General features: G+C 39.4%; 2 protein-coding genes across 7 annotated transcripts in view; both read right to left on the bottom strand.

Annotated features, from left to right (window-relative positions):
• Positions 1-824: 824 nt before the first annotated feature.
• LOC109958542 (myelin basic protein-like) lies at positions 825-19353 on the bottom strand. 4 transcript variants are annotated; one of them, XM_020597260.1, is made up of 7 exons: positions 19214-19353; positions 11200-11304; positions 10974-11000; positions 10575-10604; positions 6901-6984; positions 6783-6801; positions 825-2377 (listed from the first exon to the last, which is right to left on the bottom strand). In XM_020597260.1, exons 1-6 carry the CDS (start codon positions 19331-19333, stop codon positions 6799-6801), a joined length of 369 nt encoding a protein of 122 aa, XP_020452916.1. In that variant the 5' UTR covers positions 19334-19353; the 3' UTR covers positions 825-2377; positions 6783-6798. The 4 variants fall into 4 exon arrangements, with proteins under 4 accessions (XP_020452916.1, XP_020452915.1, XP_020452917.1 ...); XM_020597259.1 differs by lacking the exon at positions 6783-6801; XM_020597261.1 differs by lacking the exons at positions 6783-6801; positions 10575-10604.
• Positions 19354-19437: 84 nt separating this feature from the next.
• The window catches only part of LOC109958541 (myelin basic protein), a 50429-nt gene continuing 49318 nt past the window's right edge, over positions 19438-20548 (bottom strand). For all 3 annotated transcript variants that reach the window (XM_020597258.1, XM_020597257.1, XM_020597256.1), the window contains one exon: positions 19438-19758. In XM_020597258.1, coding sequence (XP_020452914.1) covers positions 19460-19758 — 299 coding nt within the window. In that variant the 3' untranslated portion in view covers positions 19438-19459. The remainder of the gene's footprint in view (positions 19759-20548) is intronic.

Below are 20548 nucleotides of genomic sequence, written 5' to 3'. Positions count from 1 at the left end.
CAGATAGACATCTGCTGTAGTGGAATTGTTTCCCACATAGAGTATAATCCATTAAGGTAAATTCAAAAGTTATTAGAAAATGGTCAGACAGAAGAGGGTTATGGGGAAAAACTATTAAGTGTTCAGTTTTGATGCCATACGTCAGAACAAGATCAAGAGAGTGATTAAAACAGTGAGTGGGTTTATTTACAGTTTGAGAGAAGCCAACTGAGTCTAATAATGAACAGAATACATTGTTGAGGCTGTCATTGTCGGCATCTACATGAATAGTAAAGTCGCCTACTATGATTATTTTATCTGTACTAAGCACTAAACCGGAAGTGAATACTCTTACCACAGGAACAGGAAGCCGGGGCATTCTCCAATCCAGGACAGAAAACATATCAAAAGATGACTGGAGCATACTGACTGATTTGTTGCTTTTAATGGTGCAAACAAATGCTACTAAGGTTTCAACACCATTGTGTCTTCATCAGAGTCAAAGGCATAGGGTAAAATGCACATTGGGTTATTATAGTTATATAATTATAATATTTACATGACTATAAAATATTTCATAAAATGCAATAGCACACATGGTCCATGTGCTGAAATGTCCCTGTGGTTTGGTGTTTCAACCTTCTAGAGGTGGAAATATTGTGAATAAGCTGCTTCATAGCGGGGCGTACTGGATTCACACCCTAAATGCATTTGAACCTCTGGCTTTAATGATTTGGCCGGTCCTGCTTTCTTTACGATATTAGCCTAATATGACCATATTGTGGCTTTATTTTAAGTAAGTGTTGATTTTGCATACACGTAGACAAACACTGCACAAAACAGAGTTGGTTTTAAAATGTTTATTTTTTTTTATTCTCAGTTAAATAGCTGGTCATGCTTTATTATACATGCAATAATAAGTAGGATTTTTACATTCATTCACAGGACCCATTAAAAAAACTACACTACACATACACAGCATTCACGAGACTCAAGCACACACGGACAGTAGGAGAGATGAACGCCACACATCGTCACACATGCCTGCTTTTGGAAGATGGGTGTTTGGAACAGCACAAGTGGTAGTGCTGAGCTTTGTTTCAGTGGACAACTACATCTATCAACTCGCACATTCCCAAGTAACACATCATAATGTCTCATTACAAAGTTAGTTACAGAGCACCTTTTTGAAATTGTGTTTGTGTTTTAATTATCCACTAAAAGGAAACACTAGGCACGTTGTTTTTGGTAGTCAAAAGGAAAGACACTTGTTAAGTGAGGGTTTTTGCAACTTTCATGTACAGTAGCCGCTGTGTGTTGTGCATAAGATAAAAGAGTAAAGCCAAAGATAGAGGAAAGAAAGAAAGAAAGGTCTGAGTCTGGCACCATGCTTCAGATTCAGACTTTGGTCATTTTAGAAGTAGAAAATAGTACATAAACAAGTAACTTTGTTATACATATGGAGATGCAAATTAGGATGTATCATTTTCTCATGGACTGAAAAGAAATAAAACATTAGAAATTATTCATTTATCAGTTTTTTCAGTGACTATTGAAGTAAATTGATTTAGAAGTTTTAAAAATGTATCCTTTACCACAAAATCCATAGCCAGCTTTAATAACAAACATACATCAACATCAAATTCATGACAGAACACTTACTGTAACTACAGCTAAGACACAAGGGTTGAATGAAAACACACTACAACGAAAATGGCTCTCATAATAATGTAAAATCTGTTAAAACTACCCCAAAACTCAAACACAGGTTTAAGTGTGGGTGTAAGACAAGGATTGACGGAGTGACAGAGACAGTGTGACAAGACAGAAAACCATTCTACTCAACCAGAAGCTGCCTGGTCTTTTCATCTAATCAGCAAGCGGCAACAACGGCCAAGTCAGTTGGACTTGCACCGGCCTTAACCTTCAACTGCTCCAGGTCTGCTTCAGTTTAGCCACCTTTTGTTAGATAAACCATCAAAGACACAGACACTCAAGCACACACACATAGAGAGAGCCATAGCAGGGGTCAGGGGGTCAATCAGGCAACATGTGAGCGGCTCCAGGATGAACTTCAGCAAACACATCTATGATGATGACTGCACAGACTCAGCACAAAGCATGCAGGGGTGGAGAAGGGGGCAACAGATTGTGTTGCTATCTACAGTACCAGCCAAAGAGAAGGGACAGTAATAGGAGGGGGGAGGGATTTAGCGTACATTAGAGTGTTATCAGAGGTGGATGGGAAGGTGAGTTTAAGGGATGACAAGATTTCATCCTTTTCATCCTCTTTTTGTCCCCACTTTAGTCCCGTGTTCTTGAAAGTCTGCCCTCATGCTGTTGGAAAGGGTTGAAGAGAGGGACTTCAGCGCTTGGCTGGAGAAGCACTCCTGCTTCCCTGTATAACAAATAAGACATATGAAATAAAATCAATAAAGTCACATATATGAAAATGACAGTGCTGCCGGCTTGGTTCAGCATTAAAGGACTATTCTGATGGTTTGGGAGTCTGGCCTGTTGGGGATATCACTCAGTATGTGATGAGTAGGCAGCGCTGTTGGACAGCCTTCTCAGAAATTGATTAGAACACATCATGGGAAATAAATAATTGTAGACTATAAAGTCTGACATCGACAATTTTAATCTACGCAATTTTTGTGAATCAACACTGATTTAAAAAGATGATAGGTTTAGCTAAGCTGTCACTTCCTGTGTTCCTGAAGCCTTTCAGGCTTATTTCATCAAGCATGAGAGTTGTAGTCACACATCATTAAATTATTTAACTTTCACACCTTTTTTTTTTTTTTTTACAGTTTTTCTTGATTGCTTTGACCTGTTTAAAGAAACTAGGACCCACTCAGTTTTCATCATCACTAACCCAGCAGAGCAGAAGACACATATTGCAAATGTGTAAACACGTTCTCATTGGATTGACACATCCCCCCCCCCTTTTGCAAAACAGTTAACATGGATGTCATTCAAGCAGTCCAAACTCCATTGTTTTAGCTATGGTAACCAAAGAGAAACCATCTATTCCTAACTATTAGAAACTACCAAGATCAGTGTGAAATCACTAAAGCACCTGTTTGACACTGTATTTTTTATTTTGTTGTCCATTGTGTAATGACTGACTGAAAGAGCTCATATACTTGTTTGCAAGTTGTGCTGTTTGGAGGCAAAAATTCCTTTTGTTGCATATTTTAAATGTTTTGGCATGGCTAGAGCCTTTTGCAAACAAAATGTGTCATTTTGCCATCAGTGATACTGTTTAGGCAGGTGTGTTAACTGTTTTGAAAATGTGGAGTTTCAATTGACGGCTGCTTCAAAGCAATCAAGAAAAACTGTAATCTTTAGCCAGTGCTTCTGTTGAATAATGAGTTTGAACACTGCAAAGTCAGAGTAAAGGCAGAGCAGGATTTTAATGTGAGAACTAAACAGGGATTTTCAGGCCTGTAATGATGCACAGATGGAGAACAGAGAGATGCATCATAGGCATTTGGACACGGGCACAATTTATTTTGCAATTTTGCCTCTGTACACGACCTCACTGGATTTGAAAAGAAGCTGTCAATAAGTGTAGACTTTCAGCTTTAATTTGCAGAGTTTCACAGAAATATTACACGAACCATTTAGGAATTACAGCCACTAAACTAAACACACATTAAAGTTTTTGACTGCTTCATTTCAAATCCATTGCAGTGGTGTACAGAGGCAAAAGTACAGAAATGGTGTCCTTGTCCAAACACTTATGGACCTGACTGTATAAATATATATATAATTTTGTGAAGACAAATGTGTGAGATACTAAGTCAAAGCTATGAGAAAGTAAGAGAACACTGAATCAATAGTCAAAACAATGTTATAAAAAATATGAGAAAGTGAGTTGAAAGTGTGATAGTCAAAATCCTGAATAAAATGACTAGAATTATGGGATAATTATTGAAAGTTTGGGCTGTGTTTTTTTAAGTAAAGTGAAAAAATGTTGCATCTTATCATTTTTGGTTTTCAGGCATTTCATCCTTTCAGAAGCAAACGTTTTGTTTTTGTTCCCAAAGTGCCAGATGAGATGTTCTGTGTTTAAATGCAAAGTAGTCTCTGAGACTATATATTTGTTTGCCTATCACACTCTCTCATTCAGATCATAAATCAGGAACAGTAGAGGACTCTGAAAGGCAGGAACATTAAACAAATGAGACAAAGTTTTATGGATGGCTTTCGTTCTAGGCTATTGTTCTAGCCATTTCAGATTAAATTTATTATCTATCCCAAAAAAGAAAAACAATATACAAACACATTATTTATAAAAAATAAAAAAGGCAAGCAAGAGTGCTAACAAAAAGCAGGGGCACCATTGACAGTTATGCAGTGAAGATGTTATTCCTGACTTTTGAATTTGTCTATTTTTTATGAATGTGGGCATGTCTTGTGCAGCTGAGCACATCCTCCTTCAGTATGAGCACACTAGCTATGTACACATAGTGCCTACTTAGAGTCATATCTGAAATCGAAAGCTGAAAATCAACAGAAGCAAAGTGTGAGACATTAACGTCAGAACGCAAATATGGCTTTATCCTCATTCCTTTTAGGAACGTGATGTCATGTACAGGGGTGTGTGTGTGTGGAAGTAAGGATATGATGGCACGTCAATGATAATTACTCGCATCTGAAAGATTTGAAACGTCTCAGAAGTTTTTCATCTGCAGAGCTGTTTACTCTCTTGTAGTATAATGACAACAATTTAGTTGGTTCAGATGAGGATTCAGCCCTGGGGAAATTTGGATTTGTCTCTAGCTTCAGCAATAGCACAGATAACTAATGTAAGTGAGAGTGGCTGGCTAATTAAAACTTATCAGGGAAAAACTGGCAGAGCATGAACGCTGCCCCTTTTTTTATTATACAGTATATGAAAACAAATAAACTAATAAGCTGTTTCTTTGTAAATTGGAAAGACAAGCAGTTGAAGTGCTAATGAATACGAAGCCGAAAAGCTGCATGAGTGTAGTACAATATGAGGATGCCTAAACTTTCAGAATGGAAGTTTTGACAAACTTGCTTCTGTTCCCAATAAAGTTTTGACATTTTGTGTTTGGGAGCTTTTCAGCAAACACAGTGAGATTAGCTTCAGTTTTAAACACAGTGAGATTAGCTTCAGTTTTTTAGAGGGACTTTAATGCAGATTTGTATTGTTTTAAAAAATGTTCCATAATAAATTTTTGGTCAAAAACCCATACAAAAGCACAAAGTTAGATTACAGGTAAGGACAAGACCTGACCTAATCTACTTTATTTTGAATCCCCTATTTATTAGCGTTAAGGAGTCTAAGAACAATTTAAAATTGCATTATAATGTACTTGTAAGTAGTTATACAGTATAGTACGTGTATATATTTGTCAACAGTTGTGATGGCTCGAGTTGCATCCATACCTGAAACTGAGAAAAGCAATTGACATCCACTATTCTCTATTCCATATTTTATAGAACAATGTTGCTTTTGATTTTCGATGCAAGATAAGATGTTTTGAAAATGGCATTGACAAAAAGACCCTTAACCTAAAATGTTGCAGCCCACCTCTTGGCAGGTGTTAATGAGGCACAACAAAGCAACTCCTTAACATTAATCAGCCTCTTTCATGTCTCACACTGATGTTCTTTACTTCTAAAGCTTCATTTGTTTCTGCTGTGAACATAGAGTTGATGTGTTGTTGTTTCACTGGTCTAAGGGACACACTCCCAGATGCATTGAAGCTTGTCTACTTCCATGGAGCCCATTTTCACTCAGAAAGCAATGTATGGTGTGGCTGGACACTGTTTTTGTATTCTGTATATGTATTTTTCTTTCTGAACTACCATTCTGTGCAATCTGAGGTTAATTTTCCACTTCTGTGGGTAAGGTCCCATGGACCTTACACTTGTTATTAGCTATACTGGTCACAGGAACATCAGGCTGCTTGGAAACTGTACTATAGTACAACTATTTTCTTCCTTACAGCTCACCTCTCTGTTTCTCTCTCTCTCCCTCTCCCCATATTCAGTGTGGTGGATGCAGTGATGCCAAACAGCACAATGAAACCAGTTCTCAATTTTAATTGGCTGGAGGATTGATTAAAATTGATTAATTGAAGACAACAGTCTGCTTGAAATATCACTATAATCCATCACTTTAATCCACCAAAAAATCACCACTTCTGTTGGGTTACCAACAGAAGTTGGGTTACTTTTTTAAAAGATCCAAAGGCTTGGAAGTAGGCATGATATTTTCAACACTATTTAGGAAAAATGGAGCATTGTTTAAATTAGCCACTATTAGCCACTTCTGAGTGTCAGTCCTGCGATAGAGTGGCGACCTGTCCAGGGTGAGCCCTGCATCTCGTCCAATGTCAGCTGGTCCATTGATTGGCTTTTCAGGTGTACGCTGTGCCTTGTGATTAGTTTTATATTCTGGCAACATTTGTTTGAAGTGCTCCAGAGGACCTGAAGGAGCATGTCATGCTTGGTAAGTGATTGACAGGATTGCATATTAATGTTACACTGTACATCTTGCAGTAAAGCAAATACACTATGTTAGCTATAGCCCTGCTGGACCCATATCAGACCTGGATCTTTCCCCTCCAGTGCGGTTACATCAGAGCTTGCATAAAGCTTGTAGCATGCACAGTGATTGATGGTGTGTCTAAAGGCCTCTTATGACAGTGCTGCTGCTGCAGTAGTAGTAAGGTGATTAGCATGTCTTCTAAGCATAGCAATGTGGACCAAGTGCTGAGTGAATTAAACTCATGTCCTTTCATCAAGTATCAGTTACTCACTCTGCTGCTGATATCATCACTGAGGCAGGAAAAAACAGGGGCAAGACAGTGATTAGGGAAATAATATATTTAATAATGATGACTTGGAAAATGTTTGATAAGCAGCTTTTGTTTTTACCATTTTGAAGATCCTAGTCAGGGTGCCTCTGCTGTCCCCTGCACCGGCCTTCTTGGCTTTAGCAGAGTGTGACTTCTGGTGGCCCTGGCAGAGGGAGAAAAGGAGTCAGTGTAACAAGAGTCTATGAGATGTTTGTCAGGGGGTTAAGATGCAGCAAATCTTTGCACAGACAGCCCATATTGCCTATTCAGTTCAGCGGAAGGCAGTGAAAAAGAGAAGACAGGAGACACAGGACCTCCTTCTCCACGGTGCACTCAGGAATGATTGATTGACATGCTCTAAAAAAATACAAACTACTGGGAGAAAACTTCATTACGCAACAGCTGACTTTCTGAAAACTTGATAAATTCTCTCATGTGACCATATGACAGTCTACTGGTACCTACATATTACAGTACTATGACAATGTGTCATTTAAAAACATGACACCAAATGCTAATCCGTTCCTGAAAAGTCTTTTATTTGTTGCATCCTATTGACATTAAGGAGGCCTACTTATTCATGTCCTCACAGCAGAGAAAATCAGAAAGCTGCTGATGTTTAATCCCATATATACATGAAAATGAATTACATGAACTGTTTCTCATTCCACGAGGAAAGAAATTAGAAACTTTATGAAAATAACTGAAGTGTCATTATCTATTCGCAGTTGTTCTCATTTACTAATTTTTTTTGTTTCTGTTTAGCCCAAAAACACTATATGCAAATCCTCTGTCATTCCCAAGCTACTGTAGCTTTATAGTTACAATGTCGTGTGATGAAATGATCATAAATCCTAATTAATGACAACAGCTCTGCTTTGCATTTGGCTGTGTTGGCATTTGAAATGGCCAAACCCAAAAAATGCTAGACGTGACTAAAGGTTGTCTTCTTAGCTTTACTGTCACTGTGACACTGGGCTGGTTTCATTGTTTCACAAAAGTTCCTTGAACACACTGAAATACCAAACTTGGCATTTTAGACCAACATGCTATGGAGCTTGTTTTGGAAAAGCTTCATTTTGAGAGGAAAGCAACATACATAATTCTATTCTGGACAAAGAGGTAAAGCTGAGAGAAAAAGATCCATATACTTGAAGAGATAATTGATTCCAGACTGCCAAAAGAACACACAAACACACGCACGCAGTGAAGCCAATGCAGCCGTTGAAACAGATGTGGGCTGCTTGCTCAACAGGAACATTATATAGACTGGAATATGCTTAGCAGGAACACCAGGCAGCTCCAGAGATGATCTGTTTGCCTCTGAGCCCACAGGACCTAAGACTGGTTTGAACTAGCTACAGCGTCTTTTAACAGCTTCTGATGAAATAGCAAAAACAGACTGATCCACTCTCTGCTATAGAGACAGCATATAAACCCCAGCTTGGAGACTGCAGAGGCTGGGTGCAAGGTTGCGTACTATCAGATTGAAGGGTTGTGTGTTAGTATAGCTTTTCTCTTCCTTTTTAAAATTACTATAGTCTTGCCAGGGGTTCTCCTGGAGACAAAGTAGCCAGGTTTCAAGAGCTGCACTATCCCTATCCATTTTCCTGTATAACAGTAAAAGAATTTACCTGGGAAATTAAACTTTGTTGGGGTTTCACCTGGATACAAAGTTGCCAAGATTAGACATTCCTTGTATCTGCACACACACCAGTCCCCCTTTGTCTCAATTCACCTTGTATATACTGTAACTCTTTTCTTTCCTATCTTCATCATGTCCTCAACTATCTTTCCTGTGCATTTCTTGTACAGGATATGCTGTACTAGGACTACTCCCGGATAAGTCAGGAACTTAAAGTTAATTCATATTACCTAGATTTAATTTAGGAGGTTTTTCATTTTAAAGTTTATTAAAGTTGATGTTGTAATTAAATGCAATGTTGAGCCAGGGAAATGCCTGGAACACTGTGCTTGCCTGGAAGGCTGTAGCAACCTTCAAATCAAATCTGGCTTTGCTTTGCAAAGCGAAATACAGCCAGCAAAGTGATTATCAGTCAGCTCTGTTGTGGTGGCTAGAATGTACTATTTGGTCCTTGGGTGGCATCCTTGTATTCTGAGCCCCTCATTTTGTTAATTCAAGGTCCAAAATTGTACTGTGGTCCTAAGCCTGGCACAATCTTCGATGACTTGTGATTTGAGAGCTCTTGTGTGTAATCACCTTTAATGGACAGTTTAAAAAAATCAGCTCATAGACAGGGAGGCATCATGGCTCCTTGGAACCACCAACCAAGCCCATTTCACACTTCAAACTGCAATAGCCCCCTGACAACATGTTAAAATAATAGCAAAAGATCTTAATTTTTCATGTTTCTAATTGTGCAACCCAATTTAAACCATAATCACCACAACCCGGAGAAGGCTATTTATGCCTTCATTAGCTCCAGACTTGATTATTCCACTGCAATATATCGTATGGAGGGCTTAGTCAACCTTCACTCTTCCATCTTCAGTTGGTGCAAAGTGCAGGTGCTTGGCTGTTAACTCATATCCCTAAACGTGAGCATATTACAGCTGTTTGATTTTCTCTACATTAGCTTCCTTTTAATTTTAGGACTGATTTTAAACTTCTGATGGTTGTTTTTAAGGCGTTAAATGGTCAAGCTCCCCCCATCTCGCTGAGCTTTTAATTCCCTGTAGGTGTTCTAGGGCCCTCAGATCAGCTGATCAGTGCTTCCTGTAGGTACAAAAGATGACCAGGCCTTCACTGCCTCGAAGCTATGGAGTACTTTAACACTTAAGCTACGCTTGATTTCAAACCTTGCTTCCTTTAAAAATAAATTAAAAACCTATTTATTTAAATTGGCTTTCAGCTCCCAATAGAATTTTTTTCACTTGGCATTTTGACTTTTTAACTTTCTGCCTCTTGTGATTTTATTGTTGATTGCTTACATTATTTTATTGGTTTTATTTTATTGTTTTGTTTTTATCTTATTGTCTGTGAAGCATAGTGGGTCAGTCTGCCAGTTGTTGTAAAGTGCTATACAACTAAATGCTGATTTGATTTGATAATCTTGTCAATGAACATCCAATGTGTGCCACCAGTGCACGATAGAAGTGTGATACATAGACAAAACTGTCCTCTGCATATGGGAATGTGTACCTTTACCACCGATGGTTCGAGCAAAAGGTTCTTTTTAATGTACACTAACTATCTATGTAACTATGTAATACACTGCAAAATTCTGAAGAAAAAAAAAAAAATCATCCTGTCCTCATTAAAAAGTCAGACAGCCCTGCTTTCACCCAAAGGCAATTATATTTTGCTCCCCCTTTGTAGATCCCCTCAGAATGAGCACACACATTTTTACTAGGACACATGTACAAGGATCTTCAATTAAGTGCTGATAATGAAATGAAGGAAGCAGAAGGCAGCCTCACTTTAGCCAGCCACAGAGGATTTTTTGAAATGAAACAAGGATAAGAGCATAATGGTACCTGCATGACCAAGAATGTAAAATATAACACATAATAAGGAGAAGTCAGACTGCAAGCTCCAAAAGGTAGGAAATGAGATGTTATCACTGATGTATGGAGAGATTACAGTGGCTAATGTGGTTGAGGGAGACAAAATGGAAACGCAACCACATGTATTATGTCCAAAGGTGGTTTGAGAAGATGACCTCACTTGCCCTTGCTTCAGTTTAATTAGGCATGATACCTCTATAATTTTGTAGTTTTTAAACTACCTACCAGGCCTATTTTGGCTGCTAGTCGTCTCCACTGGATGTGTAGACAAACAAGCCACAAGCACAAGAGGTAAAAGGGAGAGGGGACAAATAGAAATGTGTGTCAAAAAGGAGGAGGAGAAAAGAAGAGAGGAGCAAGGCAGATGCTAACACTGAAAAGAGCACTAAATAGTGACATTTAGCAGCAACAAAGCCAAAGACACACAGCACATAAACAATACTGACAAAATGACAAATTGTTATTGGGCTTTGGACCACGGTCTGTTCTGGATGGTAACTGTCAAACTAAGTCACAATGTCTAAAGGAAAATCTCAGTGTTGCTGGTAAATATTGGCTTTAAGAGTTTAGAAATCTTTATTGTTTAATGTACACATCAAAAGTAGTAATGTAAAACAGACTCACCCTAGACTTAGGACGGGCAGGGGACACCTGAAGAATAGTTATTGACAGAGTTAAAAGGTTTGACAGAGTTAGTGAAAGATGAGACAAAGTCGAAGCTGAAGGGAAAAGAGAAAAACTTGGAGGAATACTGGCAGCAAAGGGCACAGAGGCAACACTGCTGAAGCAAACCCAGGATCCTGCAAATGCTTAAGAAATAAGAATATAGTTCATTTTGAACATTACTCACGATCGTGCGGAAGAAATGGACCACAGCATTCTCTCCTCCACGCTTACGTGGGGAGGTTGCAGAGGCTTTCTGAGGGGCTGGAGACAGAGCACCTCGGAACGATCCCTGCAAAAGGAAGAAAAGGAGCCATAGACATAACATGTTCAATGTACACTCATATGCAACACAAGGACCCACTTGCTCAAATATAATAGTTTCAGTTAGATTTTCTCACAATCTTTAATAATAAATGTAAGATCACTAACATTATTTGAAGTAAGGCACTAGCCTGGGACTGCTACAGTCAAGAAACGTTCACTTTTTTGAGGTTACATGAAAGCTATTAAAATAATACACAATTTAGTCTCTTGTTGCAAGTCCGACCTACTGAACACTGAGGATAAAAACACCAATTTGAAATTTCTAAAAGCATTATACTTTATCCTGTTGCCATAGGCGTTGGCTGAAATGGTAATAATTCATTTTGAATCGATTGGTAGCTTATGTAAGAACATTATATTACGCAGCAGCTTTTGTACATTTAATAATATATGAATGGGCCTTTTCTTATACCGGCTGTTTTTACAGGCCTGCAGCATTTCAGGTGGAAGGTGGCGTGATTATTAGTCAGCTACTTGTGGTGTGAAGGAAGCAATAAAGGCCGCAAAGCCAGACACCTATTTAATATTTATGTCTTTTGCCATTGAAGACTGATAAGTTTCACCTTTTGCTTACAACACCTGTGTAGTCTTTACATGTAGGAATTTAAGGTGGAAAAACCGCTGAAAACTCACACCCTAGATGGAAGTGGCTGGTAAGTTGCAGCAGTTCTGAATATCAATGCATTTTCATCCTTAGTGCTGCCGATTCAACTGTGTAAAACAAAAAATTTAAATAAAAAACTAATAATGTTTTTTCTTAACTTCCTTCTGCCCAAAGATATCAGCTGAAGTTTGTAGCATTTTCTTGTCAGTGGCTTTATCTTAAGAAGACAAATTGTCCTCCCCAAGTACAAACCAATGTAGCCAAGTGCTTCAGCCTTAATGGAATGTCAGTATGAGTGCTTAATAAGGTCGATATCCTCTGACATCTGTGCTTGAGTAAAAACATTTTACTCCATTTTTAAAAAAAACAAAACTTTTATTACTTAATGCAAACAGCACAGGCACATAAAAGGTGAAAAGCATAACTTCTCTATTACCAAAGGCCACCATCAACCCACAGCCTGTGAGAACAAAACTCATTTCCACCCACTTAGTAAATTCAGTCTTTTCTGTTAATGTTGTCTCATTCGTCCCTTTCTCTGACCCCAGTAATGTAACATGAAAATTGAAATGTGTTTATATGTGTGTGGGTTGGTGGTGGTGGAGCCCAATCAAGTCCATTATCTCACAACAACTGAAACTGAGGGAAAAAACTTTCACTGCCACCATTTACACAGTATGGCAGACATACTTTCTTTTGATAATGAATCAATGAACACTTAGATCAGGAAAAGAGAGAAGGAAACACAATGATAAAAAAGAGACTTCACCTAAAACACAGTCCATCTAAATGGATATCTAGATGGACAGCAACAGTGTAGCTTGTAAAAATGATTTTTTTTTTGTTCCATTTGGAAAAAAACTCGTAATATCCAGCACACACTGTGCGTAATAAAATGTTAGTTCCGTTCTCTTTGTGTTTTTGCATGTCTGTTTTTGTCATGATGTACATTATGGGAAAATGAAAGGGAGGAGAGATAATAGAACAACCTTGCTGGCCACTGCCAGAGATGGGAGAGGAAACAGGAGCCCAAATAATGCTTTATGAATTCTGGCTGGTACAGTCTCACTTTCAGCCAGTTGTGCCTTTGATGTCACGCTCTACTTGGTATTTGTTCCCTTCACTTGCTTTAAAACACTTTTTTCTGAGATGAAACCAAATCACTAGTGCATCTGCTCTCATGAGGATGGATTAATTCGGCCCTCAAAGGCAGATGCATCCAAATGTCAAGTAAATATTATACACACATTGAATGTAATGTGTGTAAAATGGAATGTATTACCCTTCATGGCAATCTATCAGCATTTGTTTAATTTAACTTCCAACAAATTAAACGGGACCAGCTACTTACCAAATTCAGTAGAACTCTGTAACAAATGTCATGACAAACCATCCATTAGTTGTTGAGATATTTTAGTCTGGCCCAAAATGGTGGAGCAAATGGCCAAGTGACCAGCACTGTTGTTCGTACGACCACGTGGCTAACGACAAGTCAGACTACCAGCAACCTTACACTTCAGTATGTTATACTGTATCTAAGACAACAGATCGGCTATTAGAGTGGTATCAATCTGCTCAATTACTCATAGCAAGAAAGCGAGTAAGTGTATTTCCTAAAATGTGGATTTTTTTTCTTAATCCTTGTCTCTGACAGTAAGTATATTGTCTCTCAGATGTTTCTGTTGACACTTGGTATTTTTCAGAATTAGTATGTATAGTATGAACTCAATTGAGGAAGACAAAGAAAGAAATCAAGATTCAGGACACAGGCTAAAGTACAAGGTCTTCTTGTCCACAGAGTACAAATTCATTATCCCAACTGCCTTCACTGAGGTTACAAATCACCTCATTATGGATGATACTTGGTAATTAATCCTGAGCACAGGTGAAAACCTGGAGATTCATGGTTGTGGAGCTCCATCTTATGGCTATTACTGAATACCTTCACGAATCAACATCATAAAATTGTCCAACTATCTTTACTATACTCACACTTCACATACCATCGATGTGAGATATCTGAATTTTCCACAGATCACAGATTTTCTCTGCAGCCCTGAATGAGAGGAAACTGCCTTGTTGTGTATTGTTCAGCCTATCAGCCCTCTATGATGGAAATCTCTCTGCAGAACTATGTAAGATGCATCACATCTATCAACCTGTGCACCTACACTTAACAAGGAAAGGATTAACAATGACTTTTTTCCAGTTTTGTCTGCTGCTTGGTCTTCACCTCGGAAGGCAATCGAGACTTCAGATCAAATCCCAAATAACCAGCCATTATCTGGAGCCATTATCTGTTCCATTGCATTCAACTGATGAAGACAAAACGTTTTTGGGACTGTAAGAAAATGATTAGGGTGGGATGGGAGTTTAGAAAACAGGCAGGGTTATGTAGGTTTGGTATGGTGTTCAAAGTTTATTGAGCAATTGCCAATTAGCATACTGGTGCTGCTGTGCCCTTAAAAAAGATTTTATTTTTCATAAAACAATATTCGACCCCTTCCCCTTCCCACTTATTTTTAGGAAGTACCTTAATGTTTGGCATATTTGCCGAGTAGCACGTGACCAAATCCTACAAATACAATGGTTGGGAAATAGTTGCACTTTGAATTTCTTGAGCTCAGAAGCAGAAGGCCTGTTGTTATCTGCAGCATCACTCATCTTGTATTTAAATTTAATTAAAATGCATGTCTGTTTGAAATCTTCAACAGTGTTTGTTTGGACTGTGTAATACCTTCCTGTGCCATGGTGCCTGGATGTATTTGTTTCTTGCTCTAAGCAAGAGGTTAACACAGTATTGCACCTGAAAGAGGAACGTAAACAAGCCTGTGTTGGCTGAGCTGAACTCAAGACAGTAACTAGACAGCACTCAGAGAGTGCAACCTCCGCCAAGGGGCAGCTCAGTTTCCACATAATGCCATAAAAGCAATATTCCCATGATAGTCTGACCCTCATAATATGATTGTTGACTTTGAAAACCTGCTGCTGGCATTTGGGATGATGCTGACACCATTATCAGTTTGCAAGTTATAGAAATGACAGACAGTCACTTGTTGGTTTAGGGGTAAAACGGGGACTTCAGTCAGTGGGCCGTGGGCAAATTGGTGAAGACGTCCCATTTCTGCAAGTTTGTGCTCTGCTTGTTCAACGGTTGATTGATAAACTGCTCACACAGTCTCCTTTGCTGGCTGAATGTTGCACTACGAAAGCACTTCACAGTCTTTGCTCAGCTGTGAGTGTGTGTGAGAGGAGCGCAGCCCACCCTTCAGCACCAAAATCTAATCAGTTGCCTTTTGGGCCATACCCTGCCTCGCCAAAAAGCTTCACCCAAATCCATTCCTTACTTTGAGTTATGCTGTTAAACAAAACAAGCAGCGGTAAAAACATAACCCCTGCCCTTGGTAGAGGTAACTAATCCTCAGGAACATGCTGCTGCTCGTGTTAGTGCCAAGTTTTTAGACACACTCTAAAAAAGAGAATGAATTTCAATTCACAAGTCTCCATGAGACAAAAAACAATCAGCTTGTAGTGATCACAGATGCCCTTTTAGTAGACAACCTGGGAGTGAAATAGTGAAAGGTGTTTTATTTTCTCCTTTTGTTCTTTAGGCTCACACAGACAAGTCAGCCATCCGTTACTCGGTACTATCCGAGTTTATCAGAGAGATAAACAGCAGCTCCACTTTCCATTAAACCTCAGTGGGTGACTTCTTTTGTTATGCAGTGCACATACTTGTGTGATTAACCGACTGAAATGTGAAATATATTCATTAGTTTTAATGCCTAGAATCTTAAAGATTACTGTATACATAGTCCACGCATGCTGAATGAATACTTAAAGTTTGCTACATCTGGCTGCTTTTATTTGTGACTTGGGGCTAAAAGCTAAGAAGGATAAATTGCAGCACCACCTAAACCATGAGGGTTAATAAATCATAGTGGCTGACTGTGACCAGGTGTTAGCAGAGCAGTTAAAACAGCAGTACCAAAAGAGAGACATGGAGCCAAACACGAATGACAACAAAACAAGGAACGCTGAGGGTGTTGTTTAAGAGTTTTAATCAAGGAATAATCAAAAAAAAAAAAAAAAAAAGAAGCTTAGAACAAAATCAGGTTAGGAACTTGTCACTGGTCACAACAGCTCACAACAGAAATGAACCGTTACAAATATCCACTGCAAAGTTAAAGACAATACAAAACCAGGGATCAGCACTGATCCACTACTGCTGCAAACAAACTCTTGGTCAAAGACTTGTCAACCTGAGGTGAGCTAAGTGATGTGTGACCTGCATTGCATTGTCTGACTGATTATGCATGCTATTCAACTAATGAATATGCAAATTAATACTTAAATATAGTCTCAGCTTTTCATGCATCTTCACTTCTTGAATAGCTAATATTCATGCGAACATAATTTCCCCTGTAATTAAAACATCAGTACCCCTGTAATCTGAATGATCAAATACCCATTAGCATTCATTCATTCATTCATTCATTCATTCATCTTCTACCGCTTAATCGAGATCACAAGGCCCATTAGCATTCAAATTCAGATTTTCTGCAGTTGTTTCATGTCCTGAGAGAGGAGTCTGTCATTTTTGGCATCATTTAACAACTTGTGAAACATATCATGTACTGCTGTACATGATACCATCATAATATTTTCTCAATACACAGACTCAGGCTTGAAAATGATGTAATGAGACAAAAGAAAAAACAACTAGGAACCAGATGGTAAATGGTACCTGCCAAATATTAAAACAATGCAGCATTGCTGTAATAAGCAGGCAACAAAAAACAGTGAGAAAATCTTTCTTTCCAATACTGTAACCTCAAAGTAAACAAACAGGTGGCAAATTAAAGGAAAAACCTCAATCAATGGGTGGTTGCTTCCATCCATAGGGCACAAGGGGTCACTGGATGGTTTGATGAGTATGAAAATGATAAGACTCCTATGCTATCACCTTCACGGTCACCAGATCGCAACCCAGGTGAACACCTACAGGTGATTTTCGAGCAACGTGTTAGACAGCATCTCCACCACCATCATCAAGACACAAAATGAGCGAATATCTTTTGTGTTCCACCCCCCCCCCCCGTAGAGTTCAGAGACCTGGAGAATCAGTGCCAAGATGCGCTCATACTGTTCTGGTGACCCAACACCTCACAAAGATACTTTACTGTATATTGGTTTTTTTTCCTTTAGAATTGTCACCTGTCTGTGGGTACTGTACATAATAAGAATGCCTGTGTCGGTGCACACAGACAATCAGAAATTAAGCTAAAAATATGTCTTCCTGATGAGTTCTTGCTGGAAGAATACGTGTTTACAGCAGAGAGTTAGTGCAGGCGGATTTTTGCTAGATCATGTGAACACTTGTCAGTAGAAGGCAAACCCTTGGTGAACACAAATACAATATATATTTGTACAACTTACATAAAATACTGCAGCAAATTGGTCACTAGCCTAATTCTGCATGAAAGCTTCACAAATGGTTCTGTTGCCATTTTCCCTGAACATTTCCAAAGTGAGATGTGTGTGCAGATTCAGTTTGTTTTCCAGATTTCCAAAGTGAGGTTTTACAAAAGCAAAACACTTGATCATCAGAACATGCTACAGAAAAGGTTTGTAGCACACATTAAACACAGAATCTAGTTTTATCCTGAATCTTATGCTGAACTTTTCATAGTTGACATAAGGCATGGGGGAAATGCATATTTTCATGTTGTTTCATGATTTCTTTGCCAAAGCATTCTAATTAGCGCTGTGTAGAGTTAGAATAGGATATTTTTTTTATGCGATTTAACTCGCTGTACCATAGCTTTCCTTTAAAACCATCATGAGCAGTGCCCATACTTTAGGACAGCTGTCAAACCAGGCGGATGTGACTCTTTTTGAAAGCACTACAACAGGGCTTTGGGACTTTGCTTGTTGCAGCCGTGTTGTCAGGATAACCAAAACTTCAACGCATGTTCATTTGATGTGTGTTTGGTGCTGAAGCTGAAATTCCATGTCAGCAGCACCTCCAGAGGGTGTCACTGTGTGAGTGGACTTATGGTCTGGTTCTTAAAAGCTGTAGCAACAGTGCCAACCAGTCTATTGTTTCTGGAAGTAGAAACCAGTTTGTTGAAAGTGGTGAACAAAGTAGTGCCAGGAGTAGAAAGGGAACCTTTAATAGTGCAGCAAAGACGAAGAATAAACCAATGCCCCCCCCAAAAAAAGACAAAGTAGGCCTTACAATTAAGGCTGAGTTTCAAAGTGTTTATATTTACTAATGGCCAAAATTCAGGTTCCCTGACAACACTACAGCACAAAGGCATTAAAATGTATTGTAGGCTCAGACGCCTCATATTCACTAGTCTGCAAACTAAGACTATCCTGTTCTTACTTTGTAGGATGCAGACTGTTATATGTATGTTCCCAAACATGGAATAATAATATGCTGCTCCTCTAACATATATCCTTTTATATCAATATAAGTTTGAGCTCATTGATCATTTATAGCATAATGTGATCATAAACTTTCAAAGTGACTAAGCAGACTGCTGTACTGTGCAAACAGTAGTGAAGTACCCCCCCGTGGCAGACTTGTCACAGATGTTTAGAAATGAGCCCAGAATCAGAGACATCACAGAGGTGAGGTTTCCCAGAAGCAGTGGTAACTCCCTACAGAGTACGCAATGCCTCTAAAAAAAGCACACCAGTGTTATATCTTAATGACACGAGCATCAATTCGCCATCTGCTACATCATCATCATCATTTAGGAAAGTACCTGAACTGAAACACAGCTGTTCTTAACTCCAGTTTGGCAACATTCCCATTAAACAAACTGCGTTACAGCAGCACCAAGTATACAATTCCACCATTTCACACCTACGATAGATATATTAAGTTTAACAAAAAGTAAATCTGCTACTAATGTCAGTACCATTTAAAAAATATAGAGAAATGACTCAAATGATTTAAAATCACAGCCTTTGTAATAAAAAAACATAAGAAAACCACACCCAAAGTCATTATCCAGTGTTGATTCATAACCGATGAGCCAGTTAATGTGAATCCTAGGACAATGTCAGACTGCAGTTCACCATGAAAACAACTATACAGCCAGCACAAATCTATATGACAAATATGATTTGACAAATTCTTACAAGAGCTGTTAAAGAATCAGAAGTAAAAAGTGGTTCTAGGACTGAATCAGCAGAATGAACTGAGATACTTGAGAAGGGTCGAGTTGCTTCACCTCGACTCTCCCTGCTTCCTCACCTTACTCTTCCTCTTCTTGTCTCCCCCAAAGAACTTTCCAATCTGATCCAGGAGGCTGGGGTTCTTCTTCCTCCGACCCAGCCCGAAGGCAGCCTGTGCAGAACTGCTTGCAGATGCCATGGTGCTAGTAGTAGTTGGTAGTAGATTTCTTTGTGTCAAATATGGGGCTCTTTGCGCTCTCTTAAATGAGACACCAAAGGACAAAGGAGGGGAAAGAGAGGAGAGGGAGAGGAAAAAAAGCTAAGCCTATTCTAGGTCCTGTTCGGGGCTCTCTGACCCACACTCTGAAGCCGCTCCACTGTGCTCCTGTATGGTCTGCAGCTCGTCCGATTCAGAGGGTCGGTCTTTGAAGGTGTTGTCCTCTCGGCCCGGGGCATCTCTGGAGAAGAGGCGGACCAGGTGGGGGCGTGGTGTAGCGGCGTCAGGGTCAGCTGTGCTGGCGGGAGGCCAGGGATGGCAGGGGCCCTCAGCGCCCGTGGAGTCAGTCACCACCGGCTTCGTCGAGATGCAGCCATTGTTCTTGCTCGCATCTGCCTCAACCAAGCCTGCGCAGAAACAACAAGGGTCATCTATGGGCTTGGGCCTGCATGGCACACAACAAACCACAGTGGCACAATGGGCTCTTTTCACAGAACTGTGCCCTTCCTGCTGCAGCAGAGACCAGCACAGCTAGCATTTCACATCTGAACTGGGATTAACCTGATCTGCTGAACTGGAAAAAGGTGAAAATGTGAGATTAAAAAAACATGAGTAGCTGGAAGGTTTTCACTAAATTTCTAAGAACTGCTTAGTCTCTAGCCCTGTGATAGACTGGCAACCTGTCCAGGGTGTACCCCACCTCTCACCCAGTGTCGACTGGGTTTGGCTCCAGCCCCCCATGACCCTGCTCAAAAATAAGCAGTATAGAGAATGCATGGATGGATGGATGGATGCTTTGTCTCCGAGCACAGTGTTTTGTTTGTCTTCCACCTTCTGTTTTCTTAAGTGCAGTGCACATTTTTGAGACAAAACATTGTTGGAATAGGGTCCTCACAAATCCCATCTTAATTTCAGTGGAGCACAATGAATTACAGGACCTGCATAAAACCTATTTTCAGTAGCTCAGTTAATACTGGATTCACACACTTACCCAGGAGAAACTTATATAGAAATTACATGGAAGCAGGTTTACATCTACCTGATGTCTTTAGGTGGTGCCATCTCTGTAATAGAGCAAACCCTGCATAACACGTTAGAGCCCATCGCCCTACAATATCATGGGTACATTTTGTTACAATATATTAGTTCCAGTGAGACAGAAATACAGCTGTTCCTGTAATGTCCACTTCAACAGCT

This window comes from Monopterus albus, unplaced genomic scaffold (genome assembly GCF_001952655.1).
Source record: "Monopterus albus unplaced genomic scaffold, M_albus_1.0 scaffold33.1, whole genome shotgun sequence".
Taxonomy (NCBI): domain Eukaryota; kingdom Metazoa; phylum Chordata; class Actinopteri; order Synbranchiformes; family Synbranchidae; genus Monopterus; species Monopterus albus.
The sequence above is the reverse complement of the archived record's forward strand: the minus strand, read 5'-3'. Positions and strand labels throughout refer to the sequence as shown.

Bases quoted from the DNA above. Each gene is read 5' to 3' on its own strand.
- LOC109958542 (XM_020597259.1), bottom strand. From the start codon at position 19,333: ATGGCATCTGCAAGCAGTTCTGCACAGGCTGCCTTCGGGCTGGGTCGG. The intron at 11,001-11,199 runs GTGAGTAATGTT...ACTATTCTTCAG, and splicing joins TCCATTTCTTCCGCACGATC to GTGTCCCCTGCCCGTCCTAA. The intron at 2,378-6,900 runs GTAAAAACAAAA...TTTGTTATACAG, and splicing joins TGACTAGGATCTTCAAAATG to GGAAGCAGGAGTGCTTCTCC.